Below are 18,172 nucleotides of genomic sequence, written 5' to 3'. Positions count from 1 at the left end.
CCACACCAAATAATATTGTCTTTCATACCCATCTCCTCCAGTTGACTTAATTCAATCTTTTTGCTGGGATTGTCCATCCATCCATTTTCTTTACCCGCTTATTCCATTTTGGGTCACGGGGGTCGCTGGTGCCCATGTCCAGCAATCACTGTGCGAGGGGCGGGGTACACCCTGGACAGGTCTCCAGTCCATCACAGGGACACATAGAGACAAATGAGACAAACAACCATTCACTCTCTCACTCACACCTAGGGACAATTTAGAGTTTGCTGGGATTGTAAAAATGTATAATCATTATTTCCTTTCCTTCTATCCATATTTCAATTGCTACATATTCTAAGTCTCCTTTCCTTTCAATTATTTAATATGGAGTACCTTCTTTAATCAAAGAAAGACACCCACCTCCATTTCCTTCTTTTCTTTCAAATCTAACTGCAATATATCCATAAACTGTAAAGTTTAAAGAATCCTTCAAACCGTTTCCTGTTTACAGATTATATCAGGTTTTTCTGTCTGATCATAAATAAACTGTTTAAAATCTGGACCATTTGACAAAAGACTCCTTGCGTTCCACTGCAGGATGAGGATTGTGATCAAAACGAGCCACATGATCCTTCTGGACTTGCTTCACTACGCAGCTCTCTGCTTACATCTTCCCATCGGATGTTCTTCATATCTAAACTACGACAAGCTGCCTTCACAATGATCTGAATTCTTTCTGTCTTACACTTCACGTCTGTTGTTGCTTTTATTACTCCTGCTACAAAAGTCACCATCTTCTTCTTCTCTTCCTCTATTTTCCTTTCAACCATTTCCATAACCTTTTGGATTACCTGTTTCTCCTCTATCCTAGGTTTTCTGTTCGGCTTCTGTTTTTCAGCCATTTTACATGCTTCTGCATATGTTACTTTCTGCACAACTGTTTGCTGCTTCATCACTTCACACCCCCAGAAAGCAAAGCTATGCTCTCCTCCACAGTTGCAGCATTTTGGTTTAACTCTCAACTCCACATTTTCCATATTCATGATCTCCAGATCATCGAGCACATCTCCCGTTTCTTTTACACATTTTAAAAAAATCCAAATTCCTGCCAGTTGAAACATCTCACTGGTTTAGGTGCAAACTCCCTGACACTGAATCTTAGCAACACAAAGAAAACGTCCTTTTCACATCTTTTGTCTCAAACTCCACCAGCACAGTTTCTGTTTCAACTTTCTCTGGACCTCTAGTCGTCTTCTTGCTCATTTTACTTCTTTATTTTTTGCTTTAGATTCTCAACCAGTTCTTTCATATTTACATTTAGAGGTACTCCTACGATGACTCCTCTACTTCCATTATTTCTTTTTTCACCTACTCTTACAACAGTTTTAACTTTAACTTTGCACACCCACCCAATTGTCCTCGCTTTTCCACCTGAACATCTGTACTGCACCCAATCAGAAGATTTCCATCTCTCAGTATTTTTGCATATTTGACTTCTCCAACTTGTGTTTTAAGTGTTTTGTGAACTTCAGTGGGTCAATTTTCTTTACTCCCTCCTCTTCTTCAAATCTTATTATAACATTCATGGATGGATTTTTTGACACATCTGCTCTTTCTTCGTTACCTTCACTATCAGTTCCTTCTGAACGTTCCTCATTTCTTTTTTCTTTCACTAGCTCTCTGTTTCTTTCCACTCTTTCTCTTCTTTTTGACCGTCCATCTCTTCCTCTTCACTATCATCCATGCTATTCCAATGGCTTCTTTCTAATTCTACTGATGCCATGTTCTGACATGAGCCAAACAAAAGTTCAGTTTCCAGCTTGTCTCTGCTGCAGTCATCCAGGACTGCTTGACAGCTCCGAGTCAGGGGCAGGTTCAGGATTTATTCCACCTTTGAAATTATTCCTCCAAATCTCTCCATTTTGTCCTTTTGAATTTTCAAAGCTGCCGCCTGATTGTCTCCATCACTCCCTCAGAGCGCCTCCTCCTCCTCCACCCTGCCCGCCCTGCGCTGTGAAATGAGATCTCGCGATACTTCTGTACTGACGGAGGGGGCGGTGTTCAGCGGAGATGTTTTGTTTTTTATACATATATATATAAAATTATTTATATAAATTAAAATGGCCGCCGTGGGGAGCGGAGCGGACAGAGCGTAAGTCGTCTTTATTTCATCCTCCGTTTCGTCGCAGCTGCTGCCGCCGCATCTGAACCGAGCCCGAACAGTTTGTTATTGTGCGTTTTATGGAGGGGAAGTGCGCTGATTTAAATCCCGGCCCGTCTCCCCCGAGCGGGGTTAGGGGGGAATACGTCACAAGCTCAGGGTGGACTCGAGCTTTAGCCTAGCCGCTGTTTCAACGCACCTCGGGCCGCTCCTCACCCCACACAGCTCCCGGGACGGGGCCTCAGGGAGGCCGGAGGGCCGCGGCTGGAGCTCCGAGCGACAGCGGAGCCTCCAGCCGGTAACGGGCCGCTCATCCGTGACCCCGGGTAAACCCGGTTAGCCTGTTAGCAGCCAGCTGCTGTTGGAGTGCCGCTGAGCAAAACCGGACTTGTACATGAGAGCGCGCGTGTATGCATCCTAGTTTACTCAGGTGTTCACTTCCTTTTCCGGCAGAAACTTCCACCTGTAGCTGTGTTTTTACAACAAACAACAACAACACAAACAACACAAGTTATTAACACAACAACAATACCTAACAACAAACAACAACAACAATACCTTACAACAAACAACAACACAAGTTATTAACACAACAACAATACTTTACAACAACAACACAAGTTATTAACACAACAACAATACCTTACAACAAACAACAACAACACAAGTTATTAACACAACAACAATACCTTACAACAAACAACAACAACAACACAAGTTATTAACACAACAACAATACTTTACAACAATAACACAAACAACACAAGTTATTAACACAACAACAATACTTTACAACAACACAAACAACACAAGTTATTAACACAACAACAATACTTTACAACAAACAACAACAACACAAACAACACAAGTTATTAACATAACATTACTTTACAACAAACAACAACAATAACACAAACAACACAAGTTATTAACACTACAACAATACTTTACAACAAACAACACAAGTTATTAACACAACAATACTTTACAACAAACAACAACACAAATTATTAACACAACAACAATACTTTACAACAAACAACAACAATAACACAACCAACACAAGTTATTACACATTATTTTACAACAAAACACAGCAACACTTTATTAACACAACATAAAACATTGCAAAAAGTTTACAACTAAAACAACAAAACAACATCACAAGTTATTAACACAACAAAATAAAACATTGCAAGAACTTTACAACTAGAAGATAACAACAAAACACAACAATACTACATCACAAGAACTTAACAAGTCAAGTTTATTTATAGAGCACATTTAAAACAGAACCCGTTTTTTTCTCTTTAATTTACTTTTGTTTTTGATTTTTGTTGTTGTTCATCACTTTGATAACAGGTTCTGTTTTAAATGTGCTCTATAAATAAAGTTGACTTGACCTGTTATCAAAGTGCTTAACAACAACAACAATCAATGGGAGTAAAAATAAAGAGTAAAAAAATACAATACACTAATAATAATAACTGAAGAATTAATAAAAAGCATTTAAAACATGGGGTCACAGATTAAAAACACTGGATCAATTTACACTGTGTGAAATGTTTGAGAGAACAGATGAGTTTTAACAGAGACTTGAAGTGAGGAAGGGAGGTGTCCTGCCTGATGTTGGGGGGGGGGGGGGGGGGGGGAGGTGGAAGGGAGGTGGCCTGCCTGATGTTGGGGGGCAGGTTGTTCCAGAGTTTGGGGCCCATGACTGAAAAAACCCGATCTCCTCTGAGCTTCTTGTTTTTGGAACAGCCGAAAGCAGCTGATCAGATGATCTCAGGGCCCGAGAGGGAACGTAAGGTTCCAGAAGCTCAGAGAGGTAATCAATCAACCTTTATTGCTACAGGTAAATCCCATTGAGCCTCGAGGACTCATTTACAAGAGAGACCTGACTTAACAAAGAAAGATGACAACAATGGACAACAGCAACAACAATAAGCAGTTATAAAAACTCATACTACAGTTTTTTTTTGTTTGTTTTTTAACAAATAGGATGGCTAAAAGGAAAAAGGTAACAAAACAAAAAACAGCTAGATTCCAAGACAAATGTAGAAAACTAAAAACAGGAACATGTCTGCATTGGTCCCTGCCAGGAGTCCAACAGATTCTTAAAGACACTTAGAGAGGTCAAGGTCGAGAGCTTCAAATCTAAAGAGTAAAGAGATGTAAAGGGGTGCGAGGCCATTTAAGCATTTGAAGGTCAACAGAAGAATTTTAAAGACTATCCTCGTACGAACAGGGAGCCAGTGAAGGGAGGACAGAACTGGAGTAATATGTTCAGATCTACGAGTTCCGGTTAAAAGCCAAGCAGCAGCATTCTGGACGAGCTGAAGACGTGAAATAGAAGCCTGGCTGATCCCAGCATAGAGTGCGTTGCAATAGTCCAATCGGGTCGTGACAAAGCCATGGACTAGTTTCTCAAGGTCGGGTCTGGACAACACTGGCTTGAGCTTAGCTACCTGTTACCAAGGAAACAACAAAAACAAAACATGTTATTAACACAACAAAATAAAAGATCACAAAAACTTTACAAGAAGAAAACAATGAAAGTTAACAACAAAGTCCATGCTCAATAATCCAGGTATACAATCCAACATTTTTCAGTCAGGTCATCTGGACAGTTTCTTTTTTTGTGCTAAAACGTTTCGCCTTCGGTCCAGAAGGCTTCATCAGTCAAGGAAACACACAACAAAACTGATTCTTCCCTCAAACAGCTTACTCCAACAATGAAAGTTCTAAAAAAGTTAAGTCAGGTCCTCTGGACATAAAAAAAAATGTAGAAATGTTTCATCTTTCATCCGAAAGACTTCCTTAGTCTGAGGTGCTGTATTCAGCTCAGTCTCTTAAATAGCACCTTCTCAGAGTGGATCAACCAGTTTGCTGCTGACAACCAGAACCAGCTGATCACATGCTCAAGAAGGACCATCAGCCTAACAATGGATCATTAGCACCTGATGTCTGTTTACTGTTCACAGAGGGCTGAGTGATACTAGCAATCACAGCATTGTAAGAGGGGGACAGTTGAACCCGGAGGCCTCCACCCCTGTTTAATGATGGACGGTTTCTTTTCACAAAGATGGCCTCCTTTACTCCTCTCTCAAACCATCGTTCCTCTCTGTCCAGGATGTGAACATCTTCATCCCTGAAAGAGTGACCGCTGGCCTGGAGATGAGTGTAGACCTCAGAGTCCTGGCCTGATGATGTTGCTCTTCTTTGCTGGTCCATCCTTTTGGCCAGTGGCTGGTTAGTTTCCCCGATGTAGGACTGATCACCCTCCTGACACTGAACAGCATACACAATATTACTCTGTTTGTGCCGGGGGACTGGATCTTTGGGATGAACCAGTCTTTGCCGTAATGTATTTTGGGGTTTAAAAGCCACTGGAACGGTATGTTTAGAAAAAAATAAACGTCTCAGTTTCTCTGATACTCCCTCAACATATGGAATGACCATTGGTCTGGGTTCCTCCTTTTCACCTGTTGGCTGACTGGAGTCCTGTTTGGGTTTCTTCTCTGCTTTCAGGAAGGTCCAGTTAGGATATCCACATTGCTCTAGTCTAGAGCCTCTCTTGTGTGGGATTTCTCCTTCTGCCTGGCTCCTGAGTTTAGTGGGGACGCTGTCTGCTCTGTGGTACAGAGTCCTGATGACTCCTAACTTGTGCTCCAAAGGGTGATGGGAGTCAAACTGCAAATACTGGTCAGTGTGGGTGGGTTTGCGGTACACCTCAGTTTGTAGTATTTCTTCCACCTCCCGACAACATCACTGGTTGAGGGCAACAGCAGCCCACCTTCACTGAATACAGTGTTAGTCAAGTGCTGCTTTCCCCACAGCGGCCACAGCTCAAGGCAGCCACCTCAACAAGTGAGGTGCGGAACATGGCCCACTCGGACTCAGTATTCCCCACCTCAGCTGGGATGCGGTTAAATCTCTCCCGGAGGTGCGAGTTGAAAATCTGTCTGACGGGTTCTTCTGCCAGGTGTTCCCATCAAACCCTCACTACACGTTTGGTCTACCAGGTCTGTCCGGCATCTTCCCCTGCCATCTGATCCAAGTCTCTACCAGGTGGTGATCAGTTGACAGCTCAGCTCCTCTCTTCACCCAAGTGTCCAAAACAAACAGCCGCAAATCAGATGACACGACTATGAAGTCAATCATCAATCTACGACCTAGGGCGTCCTGGTGCCAAGTGCACTTATGGACACCCTTATGTTCAAACATGGTGTTTGTGATGGACAAACTATGTCTAGCACAGAAGTCCAATAACAACAGCTCGGGTTCAGATCAGAGAGGCCGTTCCTCCCAATCACGCCCCTCCAGGTCACACTGTCATTACCCATGTGGGCATTGAAGTCCCCCAGCAGAATAAAGGAGTCTTTAGCTGGTGCACCTTCCAACACCCCTGCCAATGACTCCAAAAAGGCCAGATAGTCTGAACTGCCGTTAGGTGCATAGGCACAGACAACAGTCAGCCCGTCCCCCCACCCGAAGGCGAAGGGAAGCTACCCTCTCATCTACCGGGGAAAACTCCAACACACAGGCACCAAGTCGGGGGGCTACAAGTAGACCCATACCAGCTCGACGCCTCTCACCATGGGTAACTCCAGAGTGGAATAAGATCCAGCCCTTCTCAAGGAGATTGATTCCAGAGCCCATGCTTGTGCGTCGAGGTGAGTCCAACTATATCTAGTCAGTGCCTCTCAACCTCACGCACAAGCTCAGGCTCCTTCCCCACGTTCACGTTCCATGTCCCAAGAGCCAGCTTTGGTAAGCCAGGGTCAGAGCGCCAAGGTCCCCGCCTTCGGCCACTGCCCATGATATCACGCACCTTATGGCCCTTCCTGCAGGTGGTGTGTCCACAGGAAGGAGTCCAGCGCCTTGATGGAATTATTACCTCCGGACTGTCAGGGTTTTAATGCCCCACGGCCTTCAGGCCGCCGCAGTGGTGGATTATTAACAGTCTTTAAACCAAACTTTGCCTTTAAACAGTTGGCCATCCCGGTTTCCCACTCCAGCTTTGAGCTGAGCGTCTTTGAACTTGGACAATCTCCTCTGGTTCTGTGCGCACTCGTTTACCACCCCCCTCGATTCAAGGATTTCCTAAGTGAATTCTCAGATTTTTTTGGCTGATATCACACCAAGATAGGATTATGTTTTAATCATTGGTGACTTTAATATTCATGTGTGTTGTCAGGAGAAGTCCTTAGTGAAAGACTTTATAGATTTATTGGACTCTTAATTTATCTCAGCAAGTAAATGGTCCCACCCAAGAACACGGTCACACGCTGGACCTCTTTTTAATAAGTGATGTCTCCGTTTGTAATTTGGAAATCAGCGACAATGTTTTTTCAGATCACGTGCCTGTATTATTTGACTTCGCACCCCCCCCACCCCCGTCCTACTGCTAAGCTGTGCACTCCTGCACGTACCACATCGCCATTAACCGTTTCATTGCTGCTAGTTTTAATGAGGCTTTTAACTCCCTCACCACCGAGGAGCTAACCTCAGTTCAACTCTGTCTGTTTAATTGTTCTGGACCGTGCTGCTCCCGTTAAAACCAGAAAAATGAAACTTAGATTAGAACCTTGGCATAATGACGTCACTCAAGCTGTTAGACAGCAATGTAGGAGAACAGAGCGCAGATAGAGGAAAGACAGGCTGCAGGTTTCTTTTCAAATATTAAGGGAGAGTTGGCATCATTATCAGAAAGCAGTTAAAGCTGCTAAATCTAAATTCTTCTGATATAATTGTCTCCAACTTCCACAACCCCCGAGTTATTTTTTCTACCCTGAATGCAGTTCTACACTTCAGAGAACCATTATCTCTGGAAGCCTCAACTGAACTGTGTGAGAACTTCCTCCATTTCTTCATAGAAAAAGTTGTGAACACCCGGGCACTCATTTCTCTAACAGCTCATGATCCGTCCATCTCATCTCAATGTGCAGCTGTATTTGACCACTTTGAGACAATCTCTTTGTCTTCTCTGGAGCAGGTAATGTACAGCATGAAGCCATCTGGTTCCACCTTTGATGTGGTCCTACCTCGACTACTAAAGGAGGTTTTTCCTACTCTGGGTCCTTCTATCTTCGCTATTGTCAATAGCAGTTTGTCCTCAGGTGTGGTGCCAAAAACTTTTAAACATTCTTCTGTCCAGCCTCTCCTGAAAAAAAACTAACCTTGACCCCTCAGTCATGTCCAACTACAGGCCTGTCTCCAGACTCCCATTCACCTCTAAACTACAGGAAAAAATAGTTGAGTCTCAGTTGAAATGTTTCTTGGAGGATTGTGCTATCCTAGAGTTATTCCAATCTGGCTTCAAATCTCTCCACAGTACTGAAACTGCTGTACTGAAGGTTTTTAACAACATTTTCCTAGCCATTGATGCAGGTAATTCTGTGCTGCTTGTCCTATTGGACCTTACATCTGCTTTTGATGCCCTCAACCATGGGATCCTCATTTCTAGGCTAGAGCAGTGGATGGGCATCACAGGGTCAGCCTTCAAATGATTTAGGTCCTACCTCTCTGACAGAACCTTTTGTGTCAATATCAAAGATTTCAGTTCAGCATCGGCAACGCTTCAATGGGGGGTACGGCAGGGGTCCATCCTCCATCCTCGGTCCCCTTCTCTTTTCTTTATACCTGCTGCCACTAGGTGCTATTTTCCGCAATCACAACATACCCTTTCATTTCTATGCTGATGACTGTCAAATTTACTTCGCCCTGATGCACAGAGGCACACGCTCTATTTAACCTCTTCATTACTGCCTGGCTGACATCCGGGACTGGATGGCTTTAAACTTCTTAAGTTTCAATGAGAAGAAGTCTGAAGTCATGTTGTTCCATCTCAATGGCCAGTTCATGAACCACTGCATTGACCTTTATTCTCTAGCTCCGTTAGAGAAACTAAGAATCACTAATCTGGGATTGATAATGGACCCTTCTTTGAAACTTAACAGTCATGTAAACGTGATTGTTCAATCCTGTTTTTTCAGCTGAGGCGGCTGTCTAAGCTGAAGCCCATACTGTCCAAAATAATCTTGAGACAGTGATCCATGCATTCATTACTTCCAGGCTTGATTACTGTTATGTGCTTCTGTTTGGAATCAGTCAGTCCTCCATTGCACGTCTACAACTGGTCCAAAATGCTGCAGCCCGATTTTTAACTGGTACAGGCCATAGAGGGCACATTACACCAGTTTTGGCCTCCCTGCACTGACTACCCATTCACTTTTGGATCCAGTCAAAATACTCATGTATGTTTTTAAATCACTGAACAGTTCTGTCCCATCCTATCTCACTCTTCTGCAGCCATATGTCCCACCGTGCACTCTGAAATCAGCAGACCAGATGCTTCTTTCAATTACAGAAACCTGTCGTAAGCTCAGAGGTGACAGGGCTTTCTCTGTTGCAGGGCCAAGACTGTAGAATGAGTTGCCACTGCATGCCAGGCAGGCTCCCACACTCACAGGAGGAGGGGGCATGCCAAAGAGATCATCTTAGCACCAGCATAACTGGTTTGTTCCACTTTGGAGTAAGCTGCTGGGGGGGAAGAATCAGTTTTTTGTTGTGTGTTTCCTTGACTGATGAAACCTTCTGGATGGAAGGTGAAACTTTTCAGCACAAAAAAAAAAGAAACTGTCCAGATGACCTGACTGAAAATTGTTGGATTGTATACCTGGATTATTGAGCAAGGACTTTTTTGATTTTTATTTTGTTTTCCTGTCCGCTGTGCTTGTTTGTTTCTATTGTACAGCACTTTGGTTGGCCTTGTTGCTTTTTTAAGTGCTGTATAAATAAACTGGTATGGTATAGTAAACTTAATTGTTAAGTGGTATTGGGTATTTATTTTTGACGGTTGTCTGGTTTAACCCCCTGTAGTCGATACAGGGTCTCAGGGACTTATCTTTCTTTAGACACAAAAAAAAAAAACAGCCCCAAGGGGTGAGGTAGAAGGATGGATGATCCCAGATTGCAAGGACTTCTTAATATACTGTTTCATGGTCTCTCTCTCTGGGCCTGAAAGGTTATAAAGCCTGCTGGAATGCGGGGGCGGGGGGGGGGGGGGGGGGGAAATCAATGGGACAGTCGTAGGGTCTATGAGGAGGAAGACGTATGGCCCTCTGTTTGCTGAAAAGGAGCCAAAGCATGGTAAGCAGGTGGTACTTTAGAAAGATTTTATTTATCACTGGTAGAGAGAGGAAAAGACCCAAGAGAGATTGCTGAGCATAAACATGAACTTGAACAAGCGTCTCCCCATCTTTCAATGAGGTTGTTTTTCCAGTTAATAAGGGGATTATGTTTCACGAGCCAGGGATAGCCTAAGATAAGCTGAGGACGAGGAGATTCAAAGATGAAAACTCACATTTCTCATGATGATTGCCAGAAAGGACCAGATGGAGATCATCAGTCTTGTGAGTAACGGATGAGATGGTCTGGTCTGTGAGACCTGTTATGTTGATAGATTGGTTGAGAGAAACAGTAAAAAGTTTGAGTTGTTGTACAATGTTTAGGCTAATCAAACTTTATTCTGCTCCGGAGTCTATCAGGACCTGGACCAGAAATTAACATCCTCAACACAAATTAAAGCAGGTAGACAAAACTTATTTTCAGGAGTAGATTTATTATTACCCACCAGTATCTCCTGTCTTACTGATGGTATCCCCCTTTAAACGGAGCTGACAGTTTCTCAGGTAGTGGCCGCTCTTACCACAGTAAAGGCATTCATTAGCAGAAATTTTTCTTTTTCTTTCCATGGGGGTCAGTCTTGTCCGACCCACCTGCATCGGTTCTGGGTTGAGGAATACAGGCATAGAAAAACTACTTCCGGTTGAAAGGTTCTCCCGGAACTTGTGGTCTCTTACCAAGTGACATTCTCTACTTCTATCTATGTGTATGGCTAGATTATCTCAAGGAGCTTCACGTGTAGCAATTTGGTCTTTTATGTATATTATCAATTAAGACGTTTAAAAAGGCACTTTGTAGCACGACTTTACCCCATCCGGATTGTTCTGCAATTACCCGGATGGATGGCAAACTCTGTGACAGAGCTTGACCCCTGCCATATAGTGAATAGTCTTTGCTGGGTTCCCTCTTGTAGCAGAGGATGATCAAAAGCCTGCTGGAAATACTTGAGGAACGAGGAAAACGGCAGGGAAGCAATGGGACGAAAGCGGAGGTGAGCATGAGCTCACTGCAGAGCTTCACCCATAAGGGCGCTGACTGTGTAAGTGATGTGGGTTGCATCAGAGGCATACCTGGCTAAAAGCTAGCTCACATTGTAGAAGGAACCCACCAACCAGTTTTGACTACCCTCCGAAGAGCTCAGATAGTCAGACGTCTAGTTCGAGTCTGAAAGTCGGAGCAAACTGTTTCACTATGGTGTGCATAGAAAAAGAAATGGAGTAGGGGTGGTCCTGAAGGAGGAGTTTGCAAAGAATGTAGTAGAGGTGAAAAGAGTGTCAGATAGGGTGATGTGTCTGAAGGTAGAAGTAGAAGGTCTGATGCTAAATGTTGTCAGTGGTTATGCTCCACAGGTTGAATGTGATGGGAAGGAGAAAGAAACATATTGGAAGGATCTGGGTGAATCCAAAAAAGTTCAATCTGGTCCTCTGGACATTCAAAATAACAAAAAACAAAATGAAGCAAAAAAATATAGAAACGTTTTGTCTCTCATCCGAGAGACTTCCTCAGTCTGAGGTGTTGTATTCAGCTCAGTCTCTTAAATAGCACTACACTCATCTCCAGGCCAGCGGTCACTCTTTCAGGGATGAAGATGTGCACATCCTGGATAGAGAGGAACGATGGTTTGAGAGAGGAGTAAAGGAGGCCATCTTTGTGAAAAGAAACCGTCCATTGTTAAACAGGGGTGGAGGCCTACGTGTTCAATTGTCCCCCTCTTACAATGCTGTGATTGCTAGTATCACTCAGCCCTCTGTGAATAGTAAACAGCCATCAGTGTGCTAATGATCCATTGTTAGGCTGATGGTCCTTCTTGAGCATGTGATCAGCTGGTTTTGGTTGTCAGCAGCAAAACTGGTTGATCCACTCTGAGAAGGTGCTATTTAAGAGACTGAGCTGAATACAGCACCTCAGACTGAGGAAGTCTCTTGGATGAGAGATGAAACGTTTCTACATTTTTTGTTGTTTTGCTTTGTTTTGGGTTTTTTTGAATGTCCAGAGGACCAGATTTAACTTTTTTTAGATTTTTCTACCTGGATTATTGAGCATGCATCAGGATGCTCTTAAATAGCACCTTCTCAGAGTGGATCAACCAGTTTGCTGCTGACAACCAAAACCAGCTGCTCATGGTCAAGCTCACATGGTTGTCAGCAGCAAACTGGTTGATCCACTCTGAGAAGGTGCTATTTAAGAGACTGAGCTGAATACAGCACCTCAGACTGAGGAAGTCTCTCGGATGAGAGACGAAACGTTTCTATATTTTTTTGCTTTGTTTTGTTTTTTGTTTTTTTGAATGTCCAGAGGAGCAGATTGAACTTTTTTGGATTTTTTTACCTGGATTATTGAGCATGCATAAGGAGATCTGGGTGAAGTGATGGAGAGTATTCCCAGGGAGGAGAGAGTGGTGATGGGAGCAGACCTGAGTGGACATGCTGGTGAAAGAAACAGAGGGGATGAGGAAGTGATGGGTAGGTTTGGTGTCAAGGAAATAAACCAGGAAGGACAGCTGGTGTTGGATTTTGCCAAGAGAATGGAAATGGCTGTAGTCAGCACTTATTTCCAAAAGAGGGAGAAACATAGAGTGACCTATAAGAGTGGATTGAATGGATTGACTACTGCAACCATTCTTTATGGCCTCACCAACAAATCTCTTCAGAAGTTACAGATGGTTCAGAACTCTGGAACTGGAAGGAGGAACATAGAGTGACCTATCAGAGTGGAGGAAGGAGTATGCAGGTTGACTACATTCTGTGTAGAAGAGGAAACCTGAGGGAGATTGGGGACTGTAAGGTGTGGCAGGGGAAAGCATGGCCAGACAGCATCGGGTGATTGTGTGTAGAATGACTATTGTTGTGAAGAAGAGAAAAGGGGTAAAATCACAGACCAAATGGTGGAAGATGAAGAAGGAAGAATGTTGTGAGAAATTCAGAGAGGAGCTGTTAAAGGCTCTGGGTGGTAAGAAAGAGCTTCCATTTGACTGGACTACTACAGCAACAGTAATTACAGAGATTGGTAGGAAAGTACTTGGTGTGTCATCTGGACAGAGAATGGATGATCAGGAAACCTGGTGGTGGAATAGTGAAGTGCAGGATACCGTTCAAAGAAAGAGGTTAGCCAAGAAGAAATACAACATTGAGAGGACTGAAGAGAGGAGACAGGAATAAGGAGATGGGACATAGAGCAAAGTGGGAGGTAGCTAAGGCAAAGCAGAAGGTGTATATTGAGTTGTATAGGAGGCTGGATATTAAGAGGGCAAGAAGGACTTGTGCCAATTAGCAAGACAGAGAGATTAGGCTGGAAGGGATGTGCAGCAGGTTAGGCATGTTAAAGATAGGAATGGTAATGTTCTAAGTGAGGAGAGTGTGCTGTGAAGATGGAAGGAGTACTTTGAGGAGCTAATGAATGAAGAGAATGAAAGAGAAAGAGGAGTAGAGGTCATAGAAACTGTGGACCAGGAAGTGGGAAAGATAAGTGACAATGATGTCTGGAAAACTCTCAAAAGAATGAAGAAGGAGAAGGCAGTAGGACCTGATGACATACCAGTGGAGATTTGGAAATGTCTTGGAGAGATGGCAGTGAGGTTTTTGACTCAAATATTCAGTTGCATATTTGAGGATGAGAAAATGCCTGAGGAATGGAGAAGTGTGCTGGTGCCCATTTTTAAGAACAAGGGTGATGTACAGAGTTGTAACAACTATATGTGAATTAAATTGATGAGCCACATGATGAAGATCTGGGAGACACATGTGGAAGCTAGACTTAGATGAGAGCTGACTATTTGTGAGCAGCAGTATGGTTTCATGCCAAGAAAGAGCCCCACAGATGCCATCTTTGCTTTGAGGATGCTGATGGAAAAGTACAGAGAAGGTCAGAAAAAACTCCACTGTCTTTGTGGATTTAGAATACATATGACATTATGCCGAGGGAGGAGGTATGGTATTGCATGAGGGTATCTGGAATGGCAGCAAAGTATGTTAGACTGGTACAGGACATTTATGAGGACAGCATGACAGTGGTGAAATGTGCTGTAGGAGTGATGGATATCTTCAAGGTGGAGGTAAGATTGCATCAAGGATTGGCTCTGAGCCCCTTCTTGTTTGCTCTGGAGATGGAGCGACTAACAGATGAGGTCAGGCAGGAATCCCCATAGACTATGATATTTGCAGACGACATTGTGATCCGTGGTGAGAACAGGGAACAGGCGGAAGAGAACTTGGAGAGGTAGAGGTATGCACTTGAAAGAATACGAATGAAAGTCACCCGTATAAGACAGAGTACATGTGTGTGAATGAGAAGAAGGCCGGTGGAAGAGTGAAGCTACAAGGAGCAGAGCTCACAAAGGTGCAGGACTTCAAGTACTTGGGGTCCACTGTCCAGGAAAATTGCACTGAAGTACAACGAGATTATATTCCATACAGTCATCCAAAAGATGGGCTGAGTGTTAGTGGCTACAACTCCTGGGAGCGTGGCTCCTTATTCTTCAGATAGAATAGGAGAAAGACCATAAGGATAGTGTTATAAAAAAAAAGATCTCTTCACACCTTGTCCTTATCAGGACATGATTTAAGACATCAAAAATATCTTCTAGCAAACACATTTATAGACACAATACATATGCATTTGACGACAAAACGTGAGATTTGTCCATGAAACACTTCCAAATAGCTCAATAGTCCTGATAAGATGTGTATATACACTGTGTGGATGCAGTTACAGAGGACATGGAGGTATTTTGAGTGAAAACAGAGGATGCAGAGGACAGAGTGATATGGAAGAGGATGACTCACTGTGGCGACCCCTGTAGAGGGCAAAGCCGAAAGAACAAGGCAGCAAAACTCACTCAGATCCAGGAAACATGAAGAAACACCACGAACATGTAGGAAAACACCAGGGACTCAAGAGGCATTACCAGAGGATGCCCATAAAACGAGTAGCACACAGACACAGACTTATATACTGTACACAGAGTAACAAGATACAACCACACACACCCGTGAGCACAGACAGCTAAAACAGGTCAGACTGAACTGGGAAACCAAGGGGTATAAGAACAGAAACCAAACACCAGAGGGCACAATCCCTACAACTTGAACTTCAAATTTCACTAATCTCTGGTTTAACTTTGAGTTTCACTAAACTATGGATTAACCTTATCTATCTTGCTCAATGGCTCCTCTTCCTCTACAGCCCCTCTTCTGTGTGGGGTGCCCCAGGGTTCCATTTTGGGCCCTCTGCTCTTTTCCTTGTACATGTTGCCACTTGGATCTATAATAAAACACCACAATGTCAACTTTCATTTTTATGCAGTTGATTTGCAAATCTATTTACCATTAAGGCCAGGATCCAGTAACCCAATGCTTTCTCTATTTGACTGCATCTCTGCAATCAAACATTGGCTAAACAAGAACTTCCTGTTTTTAAATGACAATGTAACAGAATGGATTTTGTTTGGTGACAAAGATGCAACTGGCCTGGGAAATTTGAATATTAACTTCAGTTTGAATATTAACTTTCAGTGTGAAAAACCTTGGAGTGACCTTTGATAAGGCTTTACACTTTGACAAACATATCGCCTTTGTTGTGCAGTCTGGATTTTTTTTATTTACACCTTTTAAAAAAGGTCAAACCCTAGGAATGTGCAATATATATAGTACATGGTAGAAACGATAGACATTTAGCCTATGATAGGATCTGTCTTCTACTGGCTAACCACAGTATTGCTGTGTCTGATGTAAAATCAGAGTCGTCAGATTTAATCATTACTTTTTTTGTTGAAAATTGTGGTGTTAAAGTATTTTCTTCAAGAACTAATTAGCAAAGCTACAAGCTAACTACAGCCGGCTTGCCGTAGTGTTGCCGTATTCAGACGCATGCGCAAAACGCTGTGTTCCGTCAAAAGTTGTTTTTTTTTCCTGTCAAAAGTTAAAGTAAGCGTTGGTCATCTTTAGAGAAACCTGCACTCTGATCTGTAAAAGAACGCTGTGTTGTGTGATTTTACTGCGAGACCCTCTGGTCAAAGCCACAGAGGAAACTGGTCGCCATTTTGTGTCAGCTCTCCTTAAAGAGGAAGGAGACGCCCACTAGAGGGTTGGAGGGTGAAGTGTTTCAGTGTAAAATGCTGCTCTGTTGCTGTTCATTTCTTAAGTGAAAATACTGGAAACTGTTAAGAGTTAACAACATATTCTTTTGTATAAAAACATATGGCTAAAACTACATTTGATATCTTTTGCACTGTTTTGCACTACAAGCAAGAAGCTTGATGCTTGATTTGTTTATTATTTAAAAACTCTGGACCTAGTAGTGGAATTTTCTTAATTGAGATTATTTTGTGGTATAGCAGTTTTCAAAATAAATTATGGCAAAAGGACACCCTATGCTTTTAAAAAAAAAAATTCTTATTGCAAGTTTTATACAAAAAAACATATTGTGATATAAATCGTTATCACCATTCTTCACAGTACATATTTTGATATGAATTTTATGCCATATCCCACATCCTTATCAAACCCTTTTTGAACCGTTGTGACTTGGAGAAGCTGTTCGTGCTCTCATCAGTTCTCGGCTCGATTATTGTAAGTGTGTGTGTGTCGTGCACCTCAGTCATCACTGAGCTCTTCCAGCTGGTTCAAAACGCAGCAGCTGCTCCTGGATGGGACCACATCACACTGTTTGTCTTCCTGTCTGTTTTAGAACAGATTAAAACTTTTATCATTTGTTTTAAAGCTCTGAATGACCTCGCTGCTCCTTATAGAACAGAGTTGTTCAGCTCCTGCTCTCTGAGGTCCGACAGCTCCTGCTCTCTGAGGTCCGACAGCTCCTGCTCTCTGTTCCAAGGACAGAATATAAACTGTGGGGGACCGTGGCTTTTCTGCAGCCGCACCTCGACTCTGGAATAAACTCCCACTTAATCTACGTCAGATTACTGAACTGGGCTCCTTTAAATCAAAGCTTAAGACTTTTTTTATTCCAACAGATTTTTAGTACTTAAATATGTGATGACATTTCTGATCCTCTTTTTGTTATTTTATTGTGTTTTTTCTTGTTTCAACTTGTTCTCATTTTAATTACTGTTTTTTTGTTAAGCACTTTGGTTATATCACTGTGGTTGTGTAAAGAACTAAAGAAATAAACAAATAAATAAATAACTTTGAGTTTCACTAAACTCTACACTTAAAAAATGCCATATCAGAACTTATATTTTGTTTTTCCATTGTAATAAATTTGCAAAAGTTTTGTCACTTTTTGTCTTTATGGTGTTTTTTGTAGAAATCTGAGGGAAAAGGAATTAAGTAGATACATTTTCTAAAAATCTGTCATATAAAACAGAAACAGTGAAACGGATCAGGATGCAGTTTGTCTGTCTAGGTGAGTTTAAATCTGTCAATGTGCCATGGGCTTGCATCTTAAAGTTGAAGCGTGCGCTCTCAGGACATCATTACCTGCAGTGTTCCCTCAGTGAGGACTGAACTAGACAAAAGGACCTTCTCCTACTCCGCTCCTGTTTCCTGGAATATCTTGTAAAAAGACCTGAAGCTCTCGACCTTTGACCTCTCTAAGTGGCTTCAAACATCTGATAAGTTCATGGAAGAACCAACACAGACATGTTCCTGTTAGTTGTGCCATGTAGCTGTTTTTGATTCATCCATCCATCCATCCATCCATCCATCCATCATCTTTACCCGCTTATTCCATTTTGGGTCACGGGGGTCGCTGGTGCCCATGTCCATCAATCACTGTGCGAGGGGCGGGGTACACCCTGGACAGGTCTCCAGTCCATCACAGGGACACATAGAGACAAACGAGACAAACAACCATTCACTCTCTCACTCACACCTAGGGACAATT

At 42.7% G+C, this 18,172-nt stretch overlaps 1 protein-coding gene across 2 annotated transcripts in view; it reads left to right on the top strand.

Moving 5' to 3' along the window:
- Window positions 1-2,100: 2,100 nt before the first annotated feature.
- mecp2 (methyl CpG binding protein 2) overlaps window positions 2,101-18,172 on the top strand; it is a 34,651-nt gene continuing 18,579 nt past the window's right edge. For both annotated transcript variants that reach the window (XM_037685085.1, XM_037685084.1), the window contains exon 1: window positions 2,101-2,134. In XM_037685085.1, the coding sequence (XP_037541013.1) occupies window positions 2,103-2,134 (32 nt within the window). In that variant the 5' untranslated portion in view covers window positions 2,101-2,102. The remainder of the gene's footprint in view (window positions 2,135-18,172) is intronic.

Source organism: Nematolebias whitei, chromosome 11 (assembly GCF_014905685.2).
Source record: "Nematolebias whitei isolate Nwh7 chromosome 11, NemWhi1, whole genome shotgun sequence".
Classification (NCBI taxonomy): Eukaryota; Metazoa; Chordata; class Actinopteri; order Cyprinodontiformes; family Rivulidae; genus Nematolebias; species Nematolebias whitei.
This window is presented reverse-complemented; position numbering and strand designations above follow the sequence as displayed.